This window comes from Clarias gariepinus, chromosome 5 (genome assembly GCF_024256425.1).
Source record: "Clarias gariepinus isolate MV-2021 ecotype Netherlands chromosome 5, CGAR_prim_01v2, whole genome shotgun sequence".
NCBI lineage: Eukaryota > Metazoa > Chordata > Actinopteri > Siluriformes > Clariidae > Clarias > Clarias gariepinus.
In genome coordinates this window covers 15,416,902-15,435,122 of record NC_071104.1, presented here as the reverse complement: position 1 = coordinate 15,435,122, position 18,221 = coordinate 15,416,902, and the positions used below count along the sequence as shown (strand labels likewise).

The following is an 18,221-nucleotide window of genomic DNA, read 5'->3' as shown; positions in this document are numbered from 1 at the left end:
TTTTTTTTAAACATGTAGTGAATGTTTTAATGATTGAATGTAGTGAAGTATGTCTGTAGATTTGCAATAACCATACAATTCCAAAATTCCACAAAAAAAAAAACGTGGCACAGCTAGTTTATAAATATAAATTCAGCAAAGTGTAAACAGCATGTTTGTTGCTGCTGCTGTTGAAGAAATTAATCGTATCTTATTTATAAACGTGACTAATTGCATTAGGGAAAAGATCACCTACATTTGTTTAAAAGTTTTATTGTAAGAAGAAGTTAATTAAAACCAGGTTTCTTTACAATAAAAGAGAAGAGAAATATACAATATCCATTGCATATTTTATTGGATTGCAGTTACTCCTACAATGTGTACTGTCTAGCGTATGACTTGTTTAATCCATGAATGAAAGTAGGAGAGCTTCATATATACCTCTGGATATTTGCGATTTAAACAGTTTTCACTGGTATATACAGCTATTCCTTGTGGTTCATTACCACAGATGAGAGGACTCCCTGAATCACCCTGCAGAGAGAATGAAAGTATGATGCATATGAGAAAAATAAATAAAAAACATTACAAATTGCAGTGGCAGTGTTTTTATTTAGATATTAATTGTCTGTATTTGTGCTACAACACAGTACCTGACAAAAAGCTGTTTTTCCATCAGAGACAGTGCAGATCATGTTCTCAGTGGAAAAATAGTCACCCCAAATCTTTCTGCATTCGAAGTTAAACTGTATTTTGAGTTTGACTTCTCGTAGGACATTTGATTCTTTGCCGTTCTGGTGTGTCATGCCCCAACCAGCGATTGAACATTGCTCACGCGCTGGAATGCTTTCACTGTTCTTAGGGAGAGCAATAATGTCTACCTTTTTGTTCAGTATTGCGTTGGACTTCAGCTGTAACAGATTAGTTACTGTAGGTAATTTTTGAGGTGAGAGCTGATTTGCAATAAATGACCAGAAACAAATTTTTCTGTGAAATTATAAAAAAGTACCTTCAGTAGCATGATATCATTTAAACGTTCATTGTTCTTGTAACAAGGATGCTTGAAGTATTTCTGTACTTGGATTCTCTGCTGCTGGGGTTCATTTTCACTGATGTTGTGAGCTCCCAGGAGCACTTCCAGCTTGTGGTTTCCAGTGTCTGCAATTTTGCTTGTGTCACAGATAATGCATATCAGATTTTGCTATATTTACTTACAGTACCACAGTGCTGTAAAAATTATTTCCCCTTTCCTGACAAGTTTCTTTGTATTTGTCACACTTACTATAAATGATTTAGATCATAAAACAACTTTTAATATCACACAATCATAACCTGAGTAACAAAAAGTTATAATCTAAAGTAATCTGGCCCTATGTGAAAAAGTAAATGTCCCTTTGCATTTTTCGGAAAGCTGATTTTTCACTTGCTTCACCATGGCCTGATTACTACCGGAACCCTTTGGGACAGTGGTGAATATTCCCAGGAGTGACCTGCCTACAAAAAATGACTTTAAGAGGACGACAACAACTCCAGGAGCTCATAAAAGAACCCAGAACAACATCTAAAGAACTCACAAAGGCCTTACTTGTCTCAGTTAAGGTGAATATCAGTAAATGTCATCCATGGGAGAGTGACCAAAGAGAACTCAATGGCTGATCTTACATTTGCCAAAAAGAATCTTAATTATCCTTAAGAGTTTGTACCAAATATTTTGTGGAACATTTTGGACGGTGTACTGTGTGTCCCAGTAAATTTGTTGTAAAACTAACACAGCATTTATTTGGAAAAACATCATACCTAGAGTGAAACATGGTGGTGGTAGTATGATGGTCTGGGGCTACTTTGTAGCTTCAGGACTTCGACGACTTGTTATAATTGATGGAACCATGAATTCTGTGCTTTACCAGAAAATCCTAAAGGAGAATGTCTGGTCATCAGTTTGTGACCTCAAGCTCAAGTGCACTTGAATTATGCAGCTGGACAATAATACACACAACCAGTTTTGCATTGGTTCATGTTGTGACTCTTGAAGCAACATTTACACGGGCACTTTATGTTGTCTTTTGCGCTGCATTTGTATAGTACTTAGTTTTGTTAATTTATGGTGTTTATTTGTTTTGTCTTTGCTAGTTAGGACTACTGAATAGATGAAAAAAATGTTTTGGAGTAGTCTAGTAAAAGTTAAAACTTAAAATCGATTAACATGTTGTGAGATGTATAAGATTCATATTAATTGACTGTTATCGCAAACACTTTGTTAGCAGTTGTTGCAGCCCAGGGTGGCACAATCAGTTACTAGGTTTAGGGACTTTTTCAGGTAGGTTTGGACATTTCTTAATAAACAAAACCATATTTTAAAAACTGCATTTTGTCTTTCTTCATGTAATATTAAAAATTGTTTGATGACCTGAATCATTTATGCCGGACAAATATGCAATTAATAAATAATCAGGAAGACAAATCAGGCAAACACTTTTTCACAGCACTATATACTGTATAATGTGACTACACACTGAAAATGTTAGCACAGCCTTGTACATATGTGTACATGAGTAAAAAAGAACATACTCTACACAGTGGGCTGCAGTCAGCACGTAATCTCTTTTGATGAGCATACCACCACACTTGTGTTTTTTGTTAATCTGAACAGACACCATGTAGGGTCGGGAGTGTGGTTTCACTACATTTCCACCAATAATGCTGCTGTCCATTGCCTCTGAAGGAAAAAAGGGGACATAATGTTGAAAACATTGCAGTATGTTTTATATACAGTACACTGCGTGGCCATACTAAATGAATGTTTCTTGATTTGTGATTTATTTTCTACATTCTAGAACAATAATGCAGCTTTCAAAACCATTAAATAACACATATGGAATTCTGTAATTATGTACCAACACCACCAACACCAAGTTATTATTTTAAGACATGAAGGTCAGCTGTTCTGGAATAGAAAGAACTGTATTGTCAAGTGCACTTGCAAAACCCATTAAGCACCATAATAAAACCGACTTTTATGAAGACCTTCCTAGAAAAGCAAGACCAAGTTCATTTAGAGTTACCAGCCTCAAAAATCAACAATTTACAGCACCTCAGATTAGAGGCTTTATGAAGGCTTTACAGCGCATAAGTACCAGACACATCTCAATCTCAACTGCTCAAAGGAGATTATTGCATGTTTTGGATGCCTTCAGCATTTACACAATGTAAAAAGAAAAAAAATCAGGAGAGACAATGGAATTACAAGGTGTGTCCAAACTACTGACTGCTATTATGTAAGTATATATATATATATATATAAAAAGTCATTACCGCATAAAGAAAGGACAGAAAGTACGAGGAGAGAGATGCTGAAGAACATGTCTACTTGTCTGCTTTGGAAACAAACCATATGATTCCTCTTATATTTCAACAAATATTCTATCATAGCCCCTCCTCCATAGAAGCTTTGAAACCTCATCCACCTAACATGTCACACAGTGCGTGCAAAGTTCACACACAGGGTTTTTTTTTAGTTGTAAAAGGTGGCAGAAATGACTCAAACTGAAACTAGAGGTGAGTGAAAACAATTGGTGTGGACTTTTACTGTTCAAAGGAAAAAATAGTTATACTGCATATGTTGAACTTAAGCTTGAATGCTTTTTTATGCAAAAAAAGAGAGAAAAATCCAATCCTTACTTGAAGTACAACAACAACAACAACAACAATAATAATAATAATAATAATAATAATAATGTTGTTTTATTTATAATGCACTTTATATACACTCTCAAAGGGGTACAAATTATTTCAACCAAAAAGCCCTGATAAAAAGATACAGTGGTGTTCAAAATAATAGCAGTGTGTTGAAAAAAGGAAGTAAAGCTCCATATCCATATAATAACTTTTAATTTAAATCACACAAATGCATTGGACACTCTGCACGTTCTATTCTAAATCACAACATAAAGAAAAATGGCTAAATGGATTATTAGTTTACAGAAAGTGAAGAAAACAAATATTAGTCTGTTTAAAAAACTAGCAGTGAGCACTGAGAAGTGCAATAGACTCACTGCTTACCCAAGATGCAGAATACAAACTAAGGTTTGTGAAACAGAAATTTTATGAGCATGGAGATAAGCCGGGTAAATTTCTGGCTTACCTCACTAAGAAGAAAAGTGATTCACCCTCAATTATATCAATACTAGACACAAATGACAAACTACATTATGATAGCAAGTCAATTAACAATATATTTCGAGATTACAATAAGAACCTATATAATACTAAAGTGTCTAGTAGCTGCATTACACTATTAGAAGCTTTTTTTTTTTTTTTTTCAAAAATTAGTTTACCAATTATCTCGTTAGATCAGAAAGCAAAGTTAAATGCTCCTATTTCTAAAGGGAAGTTAATTGAGGCGATTTCACAAATGCAGAATGGAAAAGTGCCAGGTCCAGATGGCATTGGTTGTAAATTCTATAAAGAATGGCAAACTTTGTTACTTGAACCTATGCTTAATATGTTTAATCATTCATATAGAAGTGGGCAGCTCCCTGAATCTCTAAGAGAAGTTAATATTTCCCTTATACTAAAAAAAGGTAAACCTCCCGAAGCCTGCTCCTCATATATACATATATCTCTTTATTAAATGTAGATAGGCAGGTGTTAGCCAAAATCTTAGCTTCGCATTTGGAGAACGTAATAACAGATGTTATTAAAGATGATTAAGTAGGTCTTATAAAAGGCCGCTCTTCATGCAATAACATGAGACGTCTCCTTAATGTTATAGAAGTCTATAAACAGCATAAGATTGATGGGCTAATACTTTCTCTCGATGCAGAGAAAGCATTTGACCGTATTGAGTGCTCATATTTATTTTTTGTTTTGGGGAAATTTAATTTTGGTGATGCTTTCATTTTGGTGATGCTTTCTAGATGGGTTAGAGTATTATATGATGAGCCTAAAGCTTTTGTTCTTACAAATGGTTTCACATCAGCAAGTTTTTCATTGTATAGAGGAACTAGACAAGGGTGCCCACTTTCACCCCTGCGTTGGCTATTGAGCCCCTAGCTGAAGCAATCAGAACCGAGCCCTTAAACTGACTCTTCAGTACCATCTCTTCTCAATATCATTAATACTGTACCTTTTGCACGTTCTCAAGATACCAAATTAATCTTAGTAAGTCAGAGGCTATGCCTGTTGGTTCCATGAAAGCAATGCCAAATATCAGTCCCTTATTTCCATTTAAATGGTCCCCTGGAGGATTGATATATTTGGGTATTTTCGTTAGCCCTATGTGTAAAAATGTATTCAAAGATAATTTCTCCTCATTGTTTATTAAAATTAGAGAGGATTTAAACCGATGGCACACACTACCTATTTTGTGGTTGGGTAGAGTGGCTTTAATAAAAATGACTGTCCTTCCCAAGCTTTTGTATCCAATTCCAATGGTACCTGTTCTGTTTTCTAAAAAAGTTTTAAAAGATGTAAATGGCTGGCTTTCCTCTTTTATTTGGAGCAAGACCAAGATGACATTTTTCTGCACTGCAATTGCCAGGTTCAATCGGAGGACTGGATTTACTCAATATTAAGCTACACAATGGTCTGCACATTTAAGATATATTTCTGACTGGGTTGATCTCGATAATTCTTCTACCTGGTTGGACCTTGAGCAATCACTGTCAAAAATTGCCCTAAAAGATCTACTGTTTTTAAAAAAAACAAGTTTTTATCGGAAAACTGTGAAAACCCTGTAACTGTAATTGCACTTAAGGCATGAAGGGCCATTAATCGTTTTGAGGGAAGAATGAAAATAACTTCTGCCCTCACGCCAATTGTGAATAATCCGAACTTCCCTCCAGGCAGATCTGATGGGAGGTTATGATTTTGGGAAATCTAGGATATTTCTTGGCTTCAGGATGTGTTTGATGTAGAAGGCCTAATGTCTTTTAAGGATTTGAGACAAAAATATCAATTATCACAACAGGACTTCTTTCGTTTTTTACAAATTAGGAGCTATATTTTGAAGGATACCTTATAATGTACTAATAGAAGTCTGTCTCCTACAGAAAAGTTTATTTTTCGATTACCCGGAAAGTCTGTGAGTCTGTTATATAAGGTACTTAGTGGTACATTTGAGAAACAAGTGGTTTTGAACACTAGATCTGCTTGGGAAAGGGATCTTTCAGTCGCTATAAGTGAGGAAGAATGGAATGATATCTGGAAATATGCCAAATCTATTTCAGTATGTAACCTTGCCAAAGCAATACCATTCAAAATTGTGCACTGGTTGCATATCTCACCAAACCATAGACATACATTTAACAATGCCCTTTCTCCTTAGGTGCAAAACACAAATTGGCAATCTCACTCATTGTCTCCGGTTATGTAATCAGTTACAAATATTCTGGGCCAAGATTGTATCTGAAATGTGCATTCTTTTTGACAAGGAGTTGGCTATGGATCCTGTATGTTTGATCCTTGGTCTACCAGATCAATCTTTGATTTTATCCAATAAAAAGAGACTTTACAATCTTCTTACATTTGCAGCCAGGAAAAATATATTATTGAGATGGATAAGCGATAAGACTCCGACTATTTCGGGATGGCACAAGATTTTAATGGAACTAATCCCGCTGGAATATTTAACATGTTTAGTTAATGGCCGACCAGATCAGTTCAATAATGTTTGGAAGCCTTACATTAGCAATTTAGAGACAGATTTGTCAATAGTTGAAAGGTTTTCCTCCCCAAGTACCTCAAGTGAGTGCATAGGATTTTGAATTGGTATTGTGCTACCATTATATTTTAATTATTTTATTTTTTGTTTATCTATTCATTCTTTTTTACTAATTTATGTATTCTAAATCTCTTTAAAAAATGGTTTCCTTTTTTTGTGGCCTGTTAGGTGTATTTTTGTTTTGTGTTTTGTTAAAGTTGAAAAATGTTCAATAAAAATATATGACACAAAAAAAATAGCAGTGTTATCATTCATCTTTACAAAGTGATGAATTGACCATTTAAACAAAAATGCTTGAAGTTTAATCTTTCTCGTGCATCTCTGAACTAATATTTACTTGTATAACCATGCTTTCTGAGAACTGCTTCACATCTGTGACAATTGTACTACACGTCACAATTTCCCTGCATTTCTTGGTTTTGCCTCAGAAACAGCAATTTTGTTGTCAGGCCACAACTTTTTTATTGGATTAGGGTCTGGGGATTGGGCTGGACACTCCATAATGTCAATCATGTTGGTCTGGAACGAAGATTCTGCTTGCTTATTAGTGTGTCTATGGTCATTGTCTTGTTGGACACATTTTAAGGGCAATTCCTCCTCCACATAAGGCAACAATTCAGTGTTTGGGGGTCGCCTGACAAACTGTCTGCGGCCTCTAGACCCAAAAAGGACAATATTGCTTTCATCAGTTCACAAAATATTGCGCCATTTCTCTTTAGACCAGTCAATGTGGCGAACTGTAACCTCTTCAGCACGTTATTTATTTTTTTTAACAATGAGACATCTTGCTGATAGCTTGGCTTCACATAGCCATCTTCCAATTAGTTCTAAAAGTTAATGATTATTTACACATTTATTTAATTTCTACACAAAAATCAAAATTTTTGTTGTGGCAATCATGTGTGCCACAATTATTGGCACCCCTGGTGTAAATAACAATTCACAAGATAAAAGGAGAATACATATAGAAGGATCTTTGGGCATTTCTCTTTGCACAATCTTTCCAGATCATTCTGGACCCGCTCTTATGAACTCTCCTCTTCAGCTCACCACACAGGTTTTTAAGTGGGTTGAGGTCTAGGGACTAAGATGGCCATGAGAGGAACTTGATTTTGTGCCTGCTGAACCATTTCTGTGTAGATTTCGCCACGTTTTGTGTCATTATCCTGCTGAAACCCATTTTTAGCTTTCTGTCAGAGGACATCAGGTTTTGATTTAAAATGTTCTGGAATATTTCCAAGTTTTTTCTTTTACTTCTATTACCATCCTCCTCACTGTGCGAGGTGGCAATATTAACTTGGGCCTCGCCCAGCTCGGTTTCCAGTTGTTTGAAACTTCTTAATGTTTCCTCTGACAGTAGATGAGGCAACTATAGGTGAGTGTCTATATTCTTTTAGCTCTTGCCTGACTTTGAAGTTCAATACACTTCTGTCTTACTTGAATGGGCTGTTCTCTTGCCTTTCCCATGGTAAAGAGTGGATAAGAGAAATAGGCCTTTGTCATGACATTTATACCACAGGGAAACAGGAATTATTAATTTAAAGTTTCTAGATACTCTGATAAAATTAAAAATGATAGATCGATGGATGGATGGATGGATTTAAAGAAAAGTGGTGGCACTGAATGAGAAAAAGAAAGCCCAATGCATAGAAACCAGGGTTAGGAACCAAGGCTTTAGATGTTTCCCATGGGTGTCAGGCTTCCAAATTAGCAAATTAATTCAAATTTGTCACCTTTAAAACAATTAGCAAAGCTGCAAAAAATGTATAGACACATTCTGCAGTTTGAATTGTCCGTGGTCAGAGGTCCAAAAAACAGTCATCACACATTTAAAGCAACCTAGAAATGGTTAGGAACAAAATCAATATATTATAATAAAGACCATAGCGTCTGGATTAAAAAAATATATATTCGAAAAAAAAAAAAAAAAGAATAATGTTATGTTATATATAGAGGCATAATCCACTTTTCCATTACAAGTGTCTCCATTATTGTTAAACTAAACAGGAAACTATTGGACGATGACTTTATTTTATTCTATAGATTTTATTTTAGACAGAAGCCCTTTTTTAACAGGAAAAAAGACTAAAAACCTAAAGGCCAATCATCCCAACCAATGTTTCAAAATTGGTGGTTCAGTGGTAGGTTTCTCCCCTGCCATGCGTAAGGCCTGGGTTCCCACCCAATGCCCAAACCCCACCACTGGATGCAGTGCCAGTCCCAAGCCTGGGTAAAATGGAAGGGTTGCATTAGGAAGGAAATCCACTGTAAAACCTGTCTCAAGTTGTGTGCGGATCAGATGGTCAGCTGTAGCAACTTCTTGATCTGAGCAAGCAAAAGACCAACAACCTGCAAACAGCTGTCTAATTGTGCCGGTTAGACAAAACTCATAAAAACTTTAAAACGATTTAAACCAGGGTGTGGCGATCCATTGTGGTGTTATACTGCGTTTTATATAGTAGTACTATTTCACACTATGTAACTGACCCATATTATAGAAAATATATTTTTATTGTAAGAATGCACAGAAATACATCTTTTGACAGTTGAGTACTTTTAAAAATAAAATAAATAGTTATGGTCATACAAACAGGATATCCTTAGAATCTTCTTTTTATCATCCAGAGAAGTTCTGATCTTCAGACCGCTCATATCCCTCCATCCTCAGCACTCAGACAGTCACTGTTGTTAGCATGAGTATGCTATTTTTATGGGCTTGTGATGTGCACATAAACATGGGAGGCTGTTTTGTTGGGGGGGAATATTAGATTGTTTCCTGACATTTTCGGAGTTCAATTATCATGTGGTTTCTTTCTTTTTTGACTTTAGAAAGGGCTGGTGAAGCACATCGTACAGCCTTCTTGCCTAAATAAAGACGACATCAAATAAACCCAGAGTGTATTATATAAAAGTTCATTAAATTAAAAATAAGTTGCATAATTACAAGTTGTTGACAAACAATTATAAGGAAATCTCTGCTTATACAGACTAAACTAACCTTTTGTGGTCCAAGTCCTGGACACAATTCCAGCTCCTCCTTTGATGCACTAATGATGCCACCCAAAGACTATAGACAGCATAATGCAACAGTAAAGGACACATAAGATTCACACTATATATAAAGTATATACACACACACGCAGCTGTTGAATTTTGACTGTGCAGAATAACAGAACACAGTTAAGAAAACAAGAGCTCCCCTTATTTACCTTAGATTTGGGCATTTGGTTAATGTTCTTATCTAGAGTGACTCAGAAAAGTTTCTCAAAATTTACACCATTGGAAAACGTTGACATTAAATATTTTTAAACAGAGCATGCTCTAATTAATGGCTTAAAAATTTTAAAAAGCGAGCTCTTACTGAAAATGTGGACAGCAGTGTGATAGCATCAGTTTTGTTTATGGACTTCACTGTGGTCAGACAATCAGTAACCTACCAAAAAGAAACGTAAGAGATAACCATGAGGAGTGTGCTCAGAGATCATAGTGAGCAGGTGTTGTAAGTGCACTCTGACCTTAGATAGGTAATCTTTCTCGACTTGTTCTTTAAGCAGATCTGCTGGCTTTTTCTCGTAAGATTTGTACGTCTCCAAGTAACGACCAGCTTCCTCAGGGCTTTAGAAAACACACATATTACACATGTGGTACACAATGTGGCACATTGTAAATGCTAATAAGTGGTTTTCTGAACTCACCTCCAGGCCAAGATAAGTGTGCAGTCAGCCATGATGCAGATCCGAGCAAGTTCCTTCAGAGCATGATGAGGATCTTTCTATTTAAACAGCAAGAGGGTAAAAAGCAGAACGATAAACATCACAATACTGAGGTGCAGATTAAATTATAAATTTTAGGAACTAAACTAAATAATACAGGAAACACAGTAATGTGTAAAAGTTGGTGCCTCTTCCATTAATTTTATTTTTTTATTGTAAAAACATAATACAAGTGGGTCTTAGAATTAGGCAAATGCACTGTCAGACAACATAATATAACTTTTTTTTTCTCCGTGCTATTCCCTATATAACAAAAATAAAGCTAAACCTGCTGATGAGCAATTTAAACAGGGCTCATGATTGGCAACAAATAGCTGGAACTTACCCTCTTAAATCCTGTGGAAGCAATAGGGGGTAATTAGTATTGCCCACATGCTTATTTTTATATATATTTTTGGTTTAATTTTTGTTATATTTTATATTTTTGTTATAAGGTTATATGTTGTCCCTCGACTGAAGTTGCATTTGTCAAATACTGAGACCAGCTATGATCAGACATTTTTATCATGTTTTTACACAAAAACACACAGAATTAAATACATAGAATAAGATATTTTACACATACTGAATGTACACACAAAGATTGCTGATTTTTTTCTGTTTAAATTGTAAACCTGTTTGCCATTATTTGAGATTTAGAGACATGTGCATGTGACAGTACCACATAAAATCTCACCACATCAACTTGCACAAGCAGCACTCGGAGTGTGAACGCTTGACCCAGCTGTTTTAGCCGCTCATGGATGTAGTTTGGGTTCAGTGAATGGTAGCGCACACTAAAAAAACACAGATTACTGCTGCAGTTACCATATGAATCAAATTACTCCAGGTTTTAGTAATACATTTATTATGGCCTTATGGTACAAGTCTGGAAGCTGAGTTTTGTCAGCTGGACTGCATTTGGCTGGCTTGAAACATTTCTCTACTTATATTGTTCAGTCTGGCTTATTGAGCTTATAGAGAATGAAAAAGCTAATGGAAGTGAAATATTTTAAAGCAACCAAAAGAGGTTGCGTTGACAACTCAGCCTCCAAACAACTTTACCCGGGAGACTGAGGACCTTCACACACATTACACAATACATTTATGCTTGTAAGTGTAGATTAAAACATATACCTTCTTTCAGTTATTTATAACATTGTTGCTCGGAAAAGAAAAGAAAAAAAAAACATTTGCAAAAGCATTGTGGTTTCACACTTAGCTTGTGCTAGAGCATTTATGCATGCACGCACACATCAAACACACCTCTCTACCTGAGAAAGAGTGCACATGTGGTTCGACCTAAGATATAGTCTGGTACCACTTCTGCAAACTCCCATGGAACACTCCGGACAAACTTTAATATAGGGTTTCCTCTCTGTACACAAAAGAAAGTATATGACACAACATACAAATAATGAATGTAAATTAAGTAGAACAGTTATAAATATTTCTGTTTATGCACCACTATTTGTATATGTAAAATACGTTATAAAAAATACATTCAGTTGCATTAGGCTCATTGTGAATCAAGTGTTTATTGCTCAAAATCTTAAAATTCCAAAAGGCAGCTAGAAACTTGGAGTAGCTTAATTGTTGAAAAATAATTTGTAGGACAAAATTACATTTTCACATGAGAACTAAGGTTTTGCATAAAAGTGGCATAACATCTGATTCTCACTTATGTCAAAAAAAAAAAATAACAGTCTCTTAAATATGAGGAACACTCTGTAACCCAGAAACATATATTATATACACACTATGACCCATAAAATTGAAATGTTCCTTTACCTGTCTTGGGCTGACAATAATGCTGTTGCCGGACCCTACGGCCGGTGCCAGCAAAGTGCGTTCCTCTGTGCTTTGACCTTCGTCCATTTTCTGCCCCTGTACCAGATTCTCCTCGCGTCTTCCTGGAACTGCAGAAGTCTCTGATCCAGATATAGTTGGTTCCAAACTCTGTCTTTCCATCTCTCTCGCAGCATCTGTGGATGGTGCTGCGATCAATCTACATTCATCGGATCGCTGCCCCGCAGGTCTAACATCTCCGGTTTGTGGTCCATGACCAGATCGCTCATTAGCTTTGTTTTTGCTTTGAACAACAAACTCAGCATAAGACAGTGGCTGGCCGCCATCTTTTTGTGCATTGTGGGTAGTCAAAACGTCTGCACTGTCTTTTCTGGAAGAGGGCTTGAAAAGGGAGGCCACCTGTATGGGCAGAGTAGATGTGTTACAACACAACAGAGTTAAAAGCCTCCTTTTTCTCCAAACTCTGTGAGCAATTTAGTCTCAAACACACACTTACACCAGTCTCACTTGCTCACTGTCAAGTTTTAAGACTTTGGAGGCATTTGAGGCAGTAAAACATCTCTGTTTCTTTATAATTATACAAGTAAACTACTTACACATTTACATCTGGTGTGGTAGGAGTGAATTATTTGAAAAGTTTGAATTATTATTAGAAATAATAATTATGGCAGTGCTGCACAGGTAAATGTTAAACTCTTGTATTTGAAGTTAGTTTGTATTGTTTAAATGCTAGCTTTTTTTTTTTTAGAACAGGATTTTAGTTAAACCAGCACAAGAATCATGCTAATATCGTATTGGAAGGTGACTGGTGATCTCCACAACACAATGCACTGCATTTCATCTCTCCCTCATCCATCCATCCACACACCTATACTAGTATAAAGTTTTCATGCATTACATAAGATGCAATCAAGCTAACTTTAAATAGCTCCATTCATCCATGCAACCTTGTGCGAGTAGTTCTCTGCTGTGCTTACAGTTCAATAACACTTATCTACAGACTATAGCTAGCTAGTTAGCTAATTAGCTAGTAACCAGTATAACAGTCCTGCGCTGATGTAGGCCATCATTAATTACTTCCAGGCACACCATACTAACCGGACTTCTTTCTCTGTCTAACGCAGAATCGTCCAGATTAATTTTAAATTTCTTGTTTTCCATTCCCACCGCTCCTAAAACAGGTAACTACAAACAACACCGGCGGTAAATTTCCAGCCCAGGCTTAGTGCCGAATACAGAAACATCGATGGCATCAAACGGCAATCATTGGTATTCGTCCAGGAGAGGGCGCCAGAGGACTTCTCAACTTTCTGTCTCGGGGTGAAGGGAAACAATCGGTAGGCAGAGTCGCTGGGGATCACTTGTTGCAACAACCAATCATATGACAACTCGGCCCTGCCAATCATTGTTCGTATAGACCAATCGATCACTGAGTGCTCGAGCCGTTGGCGCTGATAAGATTAATTTATCAAAGTTATAAAAATTCTGTTTAGTATTCTTGATTTGTAACTGTCTTATATCACGGTTTTAAAAACAAAATAAAATGAAATGAACTGAGATATTCACACATAAGCCGAGTTGTATTGTGTTTGTTGATGTGACTGATGTATGGGAGCCAATGGCCCTCAGGTCACTACAGTGAGACACACACATGCCCTTCTTTATGGACCTTGTTTGCAGGACGCTGTATCTTGGCTGACACTGCGCTCTGGAAATTCACCGAGCTTTAATGTATCCATCCACCCAACTCTGTAGTCCAACTAGGGATTGTGGAGACTATTGTATTTTTTTTTACAATAAGCTGCATGTTTTTAGACTGTGGGAGAAGAACAGAATACCAGAAGTAAACCCACCAAGCACAGGGAGAACATGCAAACTCCATGCACACAAACCCAGAGGCAGGAATCAAACCTGTACCCTGGAGGTACAAGGCGACAGTGCTAACCACTAAGCCACCATGCCGTTGCTGTAAATGGGACAAATAAAGCAATTCTTTTTCTGCCTAATCTTCTAGGTGATGCGGATCTATGCACAGATAATTGTCAAATAACGTAGATGGCTAACTTCATCATATAATGGCTTCCACAATGTTTCGAGTCTACCGTTTTAATTGAATATTTTAATGCATTGATTTGCATATTACACTAACACTTACACATATGCTCAGCTTACTGTATATTTATAAGACAGTGTTGCTTTTCTAATTGCCAAGGTTATCCTATAAGTGTACTACAAATGTCACTGTTTTGCAAAAGTCAGATATTCCTACACTAACCTTAAAGTTGGCTTTGAGTGGGTGACTGTTGGTCCTTTGGAGATGTCAGCCACATGATCAGCTGAGTGCAGCAAGGCAGCGGCCTGTATCAAGCTTGCACTGGCTGAAGTAATGCGAGTGATGTCACCCAGACCATCAGCTGCCTGTCACCTCTGATCACTACTCATTAGATCACACAGTCTGCTTCTATCACTGTTTTACACACACACACACACACACACACACACACACACACACACACACACACACACACACACACACACACGCATGGGAAAAATATGTTGAGGTTTAGGGTTTAGGTTAAGTCAGAGGACATAGTTAATGCTGATATGACGACACCCCTGGAGCAGAGAGGGTTAAGGACCTTGCTCAGCTTAACTTAATTTGGTGAAGCGGGGGCTTGAACTGCCAACATTTTAATCTTAAATGTTGCTTTTACAATATACAAATATTTGCTTTAGATAAAGCAGCATACAGACATTTTAGCTTCTTACTTGGATGCTTGGACACAAGTTTTGATTCATGTTTTCAATTTGTGGTTAAATTGAATGCAGCAATGTTTTTAGCAATTAATTATGCTCCACATCAGTGTTGGGGGACGTTACTTTTCAAAAGTAACTAATTACAATACAAAATTACTGTCATTAAAAAGTAGTCAGTAACATTATAGCGTTACTTCCTGATTAAAGTAACTAGTTAGAGTACTTTTCCATTGCAGAAAATAAAAACTCCTTTGATTCCTCATGCATGTTATTACAGTCAAGACCTTTATAATTATTTTACCATCATCACTCAGCGAAGTTTGGCCCATAATCTGTTAACTACTAATACCCCTATCTCACCTACGCTGTTTCGTGCAGTGGCCGTAAGTACGGTTCATCATGATTCACCGCGAGTTTTGGCGCTGTGATTAGGGGCGTCGGTCCTCGTGGAAGCTCGCAGACCTTGCAGAACTTTGCGGAACATAGAGCGGTCACTCGTGGCGGCTCGTGGTGCCTAACCGCTTATCACGAGTCAAACTGCATAAGTGAGATAGGGGTATAACAGCAGGAATAACAGATGAGGGTGAGTTATCGGGGGCGGGGCTTGTAGGACGACTTTCACACACACGCACACACACACACACACACACACTAACGGAATCACTGCTGTCTGGCTCACAGATTACATAAATTGTCTGAATAACGGATTACATTTTTGAAAATATCGCTAAATCGTTAGATCACAAAAGTAATCCAAGTTCTAACGTCTTACTTTGTAACGCACATACACTACATAACATACTATATATGTACACTAGGCAGTTAAATTGAGATTATCTAATTAAAGAGCCCAAGTCTGAAGAGCTGTAGGGAAGTAAGTGTGTCTGTGTGTCCGGAGCGCAGGAGGATTTAGGACGTCCCATCACTGGGCTATGGGTCCCTCAGACAGATGGTGTCAGTTTCACTCTAAAAACATGGTTGGTTATGTCTGCCAAAACAGACACACACACACACGCACACATGCACACACACGCACACACACGCACACACACACACACACACACACACCTTTGGCATGACCCCAAAACATGTCAGTTAATGTCAAAAAATACACAACTCAAACACACACACACACGCACGCACACACACACACACACACACGCACACACACATATTTTTGCATGAGTAAAGGAGGTTTGTCTAAATGTCTTAGGCTTGTTAAATGCCATTTGGTTTACATCCAACTCATCATCTTAGACATTTTTAATGGGGAAAGTTAGGTGCAACCTTTCCTATCTTATGATTTTATTTTGATATTCAGATCACATACAGGAACAGGTAAATGGGTCAGGAGAAAAGAAAAAATGTGTTGCACTACAGTATACTTATAACAGCACAAGTTTGTAGTATGACATATGAATTAAATTCCTTACTGTGTCTATGAAAATAGAAAATGAAAAATTAAATTCTTATCCTTCCAGAGTATAAAGAGTATAAAGAAGCAGTATTAACTACTAACTTTGTTAACATAATGTTGAATAATTCATACAACATGATACATGCTAAAACCATGAATTTTAAGCATTTACTTGATGAATAAGACATTTCAAACAACTTATTCATGGGATCTTGTATAACAGTAAATTTGTTTGGGGACCTTTTCAGTGATTGAAATAAGACCATTAATTTTATATGAATTAATGTATATATTATCTTTCTATTTCTTCGTATTGCCATCTCAGGGAGTTACCCTCATTACCTTGCTCATCATGGACAAACTTACTCGCTTGGTTGCTCCCTCACTCACCTTTTAATCCTGTACACAGGGTCGGGGGGCCCGAAGCCTATCTCAGGAGACTTAAGGCACAAGTCGAGGGCACACACCGACAGGGTGCCAATCCATCGCAGGGCACACACATACTCACAATTTTGGGAATGTCAATCCAATTAATCTGCATGTAAAGCTGTGTTGCAAAAATGACAATTGCACACTAAAATTGTCTTATTGTATGTGCTGATAGTATTATGGTGATTTTCTTTTTCAGTGTTAGAAGACCTTGTACATGCTCATTAAAGTTTGCTTTTCTAAGACACAATTTCCAAAACTTTCTACACAACTCTCACTTTCATCCACGCTAAGGTGCAAGGTTAAAAAAATATAAATCTGACATTGTGAAATATTAATTTATCCTCTTCAGGCCCTGGAAATACACCATTCACTGGTCTGTTACCATTTATGTGGTTCCATCTCTTTTTCCTCTCTCTGGTTGTTGGCACTTTGCCTGGCTGTTAACTGCAGTAATAGTGTCCTCCAGGCCTGCACTCTCTCCCCCCTAGGTCTTCCTCTCCCCTCCCCACCCTGACTGCACACTGGGTGGACTGTGTCGAGCTGTCAGCCCCTAGCTGTGGCCTGCTCCCGGATACTTGCAAGAGTGTGTGTGTGTGTGTGTATGGGGGCAGAGGTGTAACAGCTCAAGTCGTACGGGGTGTCTGTGTGCCGTGCCGTCGCCGGACGAGAAAGAGGACAGATTGGCTTTCCAGCTGTCCAACTAAAGGCCCCGCAAGACCCCTTACTGAGGCTACCACATGCCGTGATATCATACACTCTCTCTCTCTCTCTTACACACACACACACACACACACACACACACACACACACACACACACACACACACACACCACATAATCACATAGACAACACGTAATCACATAGACAACACACACATACACATAGCATGACACAGGCATATCTTGCTATGTTTATATATCCCCACAAATACAAATTTAAAGCAAACACACACAAACACCAAGACTTATAACCGTAACAAATGCGTTTAAGTCACACATGTACTCTACTGTGCCAAGTATGCCAAACTGTGTTACGACTTACGACCTTTCTTTTTACTCATAGGGCAGCAAACAGACCGTAGTCAACCTGCTCATAAAACACACACACACACACACACACACACACACACACACACACACAGGTTACAAATATAATATAATATAATATAATATAATATAATATAATATAATATAATATAATATAATATAATATAATATAATATAATATAATATAATAATGTAATATTTGATGTTGTAATTGTAATAATGCAAGAATATAAAATGACAGTAGTGTTAATAATCAATATTAGAATAAACAATAAATATAGAATATACGTGGTGTAGTGTTTGGCACC

At 37.1% G+C, this 18,221-nt stretch overlaps 2 protein-coding genes across 2 annotated transcripts; both read right to left on the bottom strand.

Moving 5' to 3' along the window:
• Positions 1-319: 319 nt before the first annotated feature.
• On the bottom strand, positions 320-3,382 carry LOC128524387 (granzyme B-like). The gene is made up of 5 exons (XM_053496951.1): positions 3,292-3,382; positions 2,548-2,695; positions 989-1,148; positions 633-890; positions 320-513 (listed from the first exon to the last, which is right to left on the bottom strand). Exons 1-5 carry the CDS (start codon positions 3,368-3,370, stop codon positions 367-369), a joined length of 792 nt encoding a protein of 263 aa, XP_053352926.1. The 5' UTR covers positions 3,371-3,382; the 3' UTR covers positions 320-366.
• A 5,816-nt stretch (positions 3,383-9,198) lies between these two features.
• Positions 9,199-13,513, bottom strand: ercc1 (excision repair cross-complementation group 1). Its single transcript, XM_053495933.1, has 9 exons — positions 13,360-13,513; positions 12,244-12,660; positions 11,727-11,830; positions 11,150-11,249; positions 10,396-10,472; positions 10,216-10,315; positions 10,062-10,133; positions 9,699-9,767; positions 9,199-9,565 (listed from the first exon to the last, which is right to left on the bottom strand). The coding sequence occupies exons 1-9, from the start codon at positions 13,420-13,422 to the stop codon at positions 9,500-9,502; spliced, it is 1,068 nt and encodes a 355-aa protein (XP_053351908.1). The 5' UTR covers positions 13,423-13,513; the 3' UTR covers positions 9,199-9,499.
• Between the last annotated feature and the right edge of the window lie 4,708 nt (positions 13,514-18,221).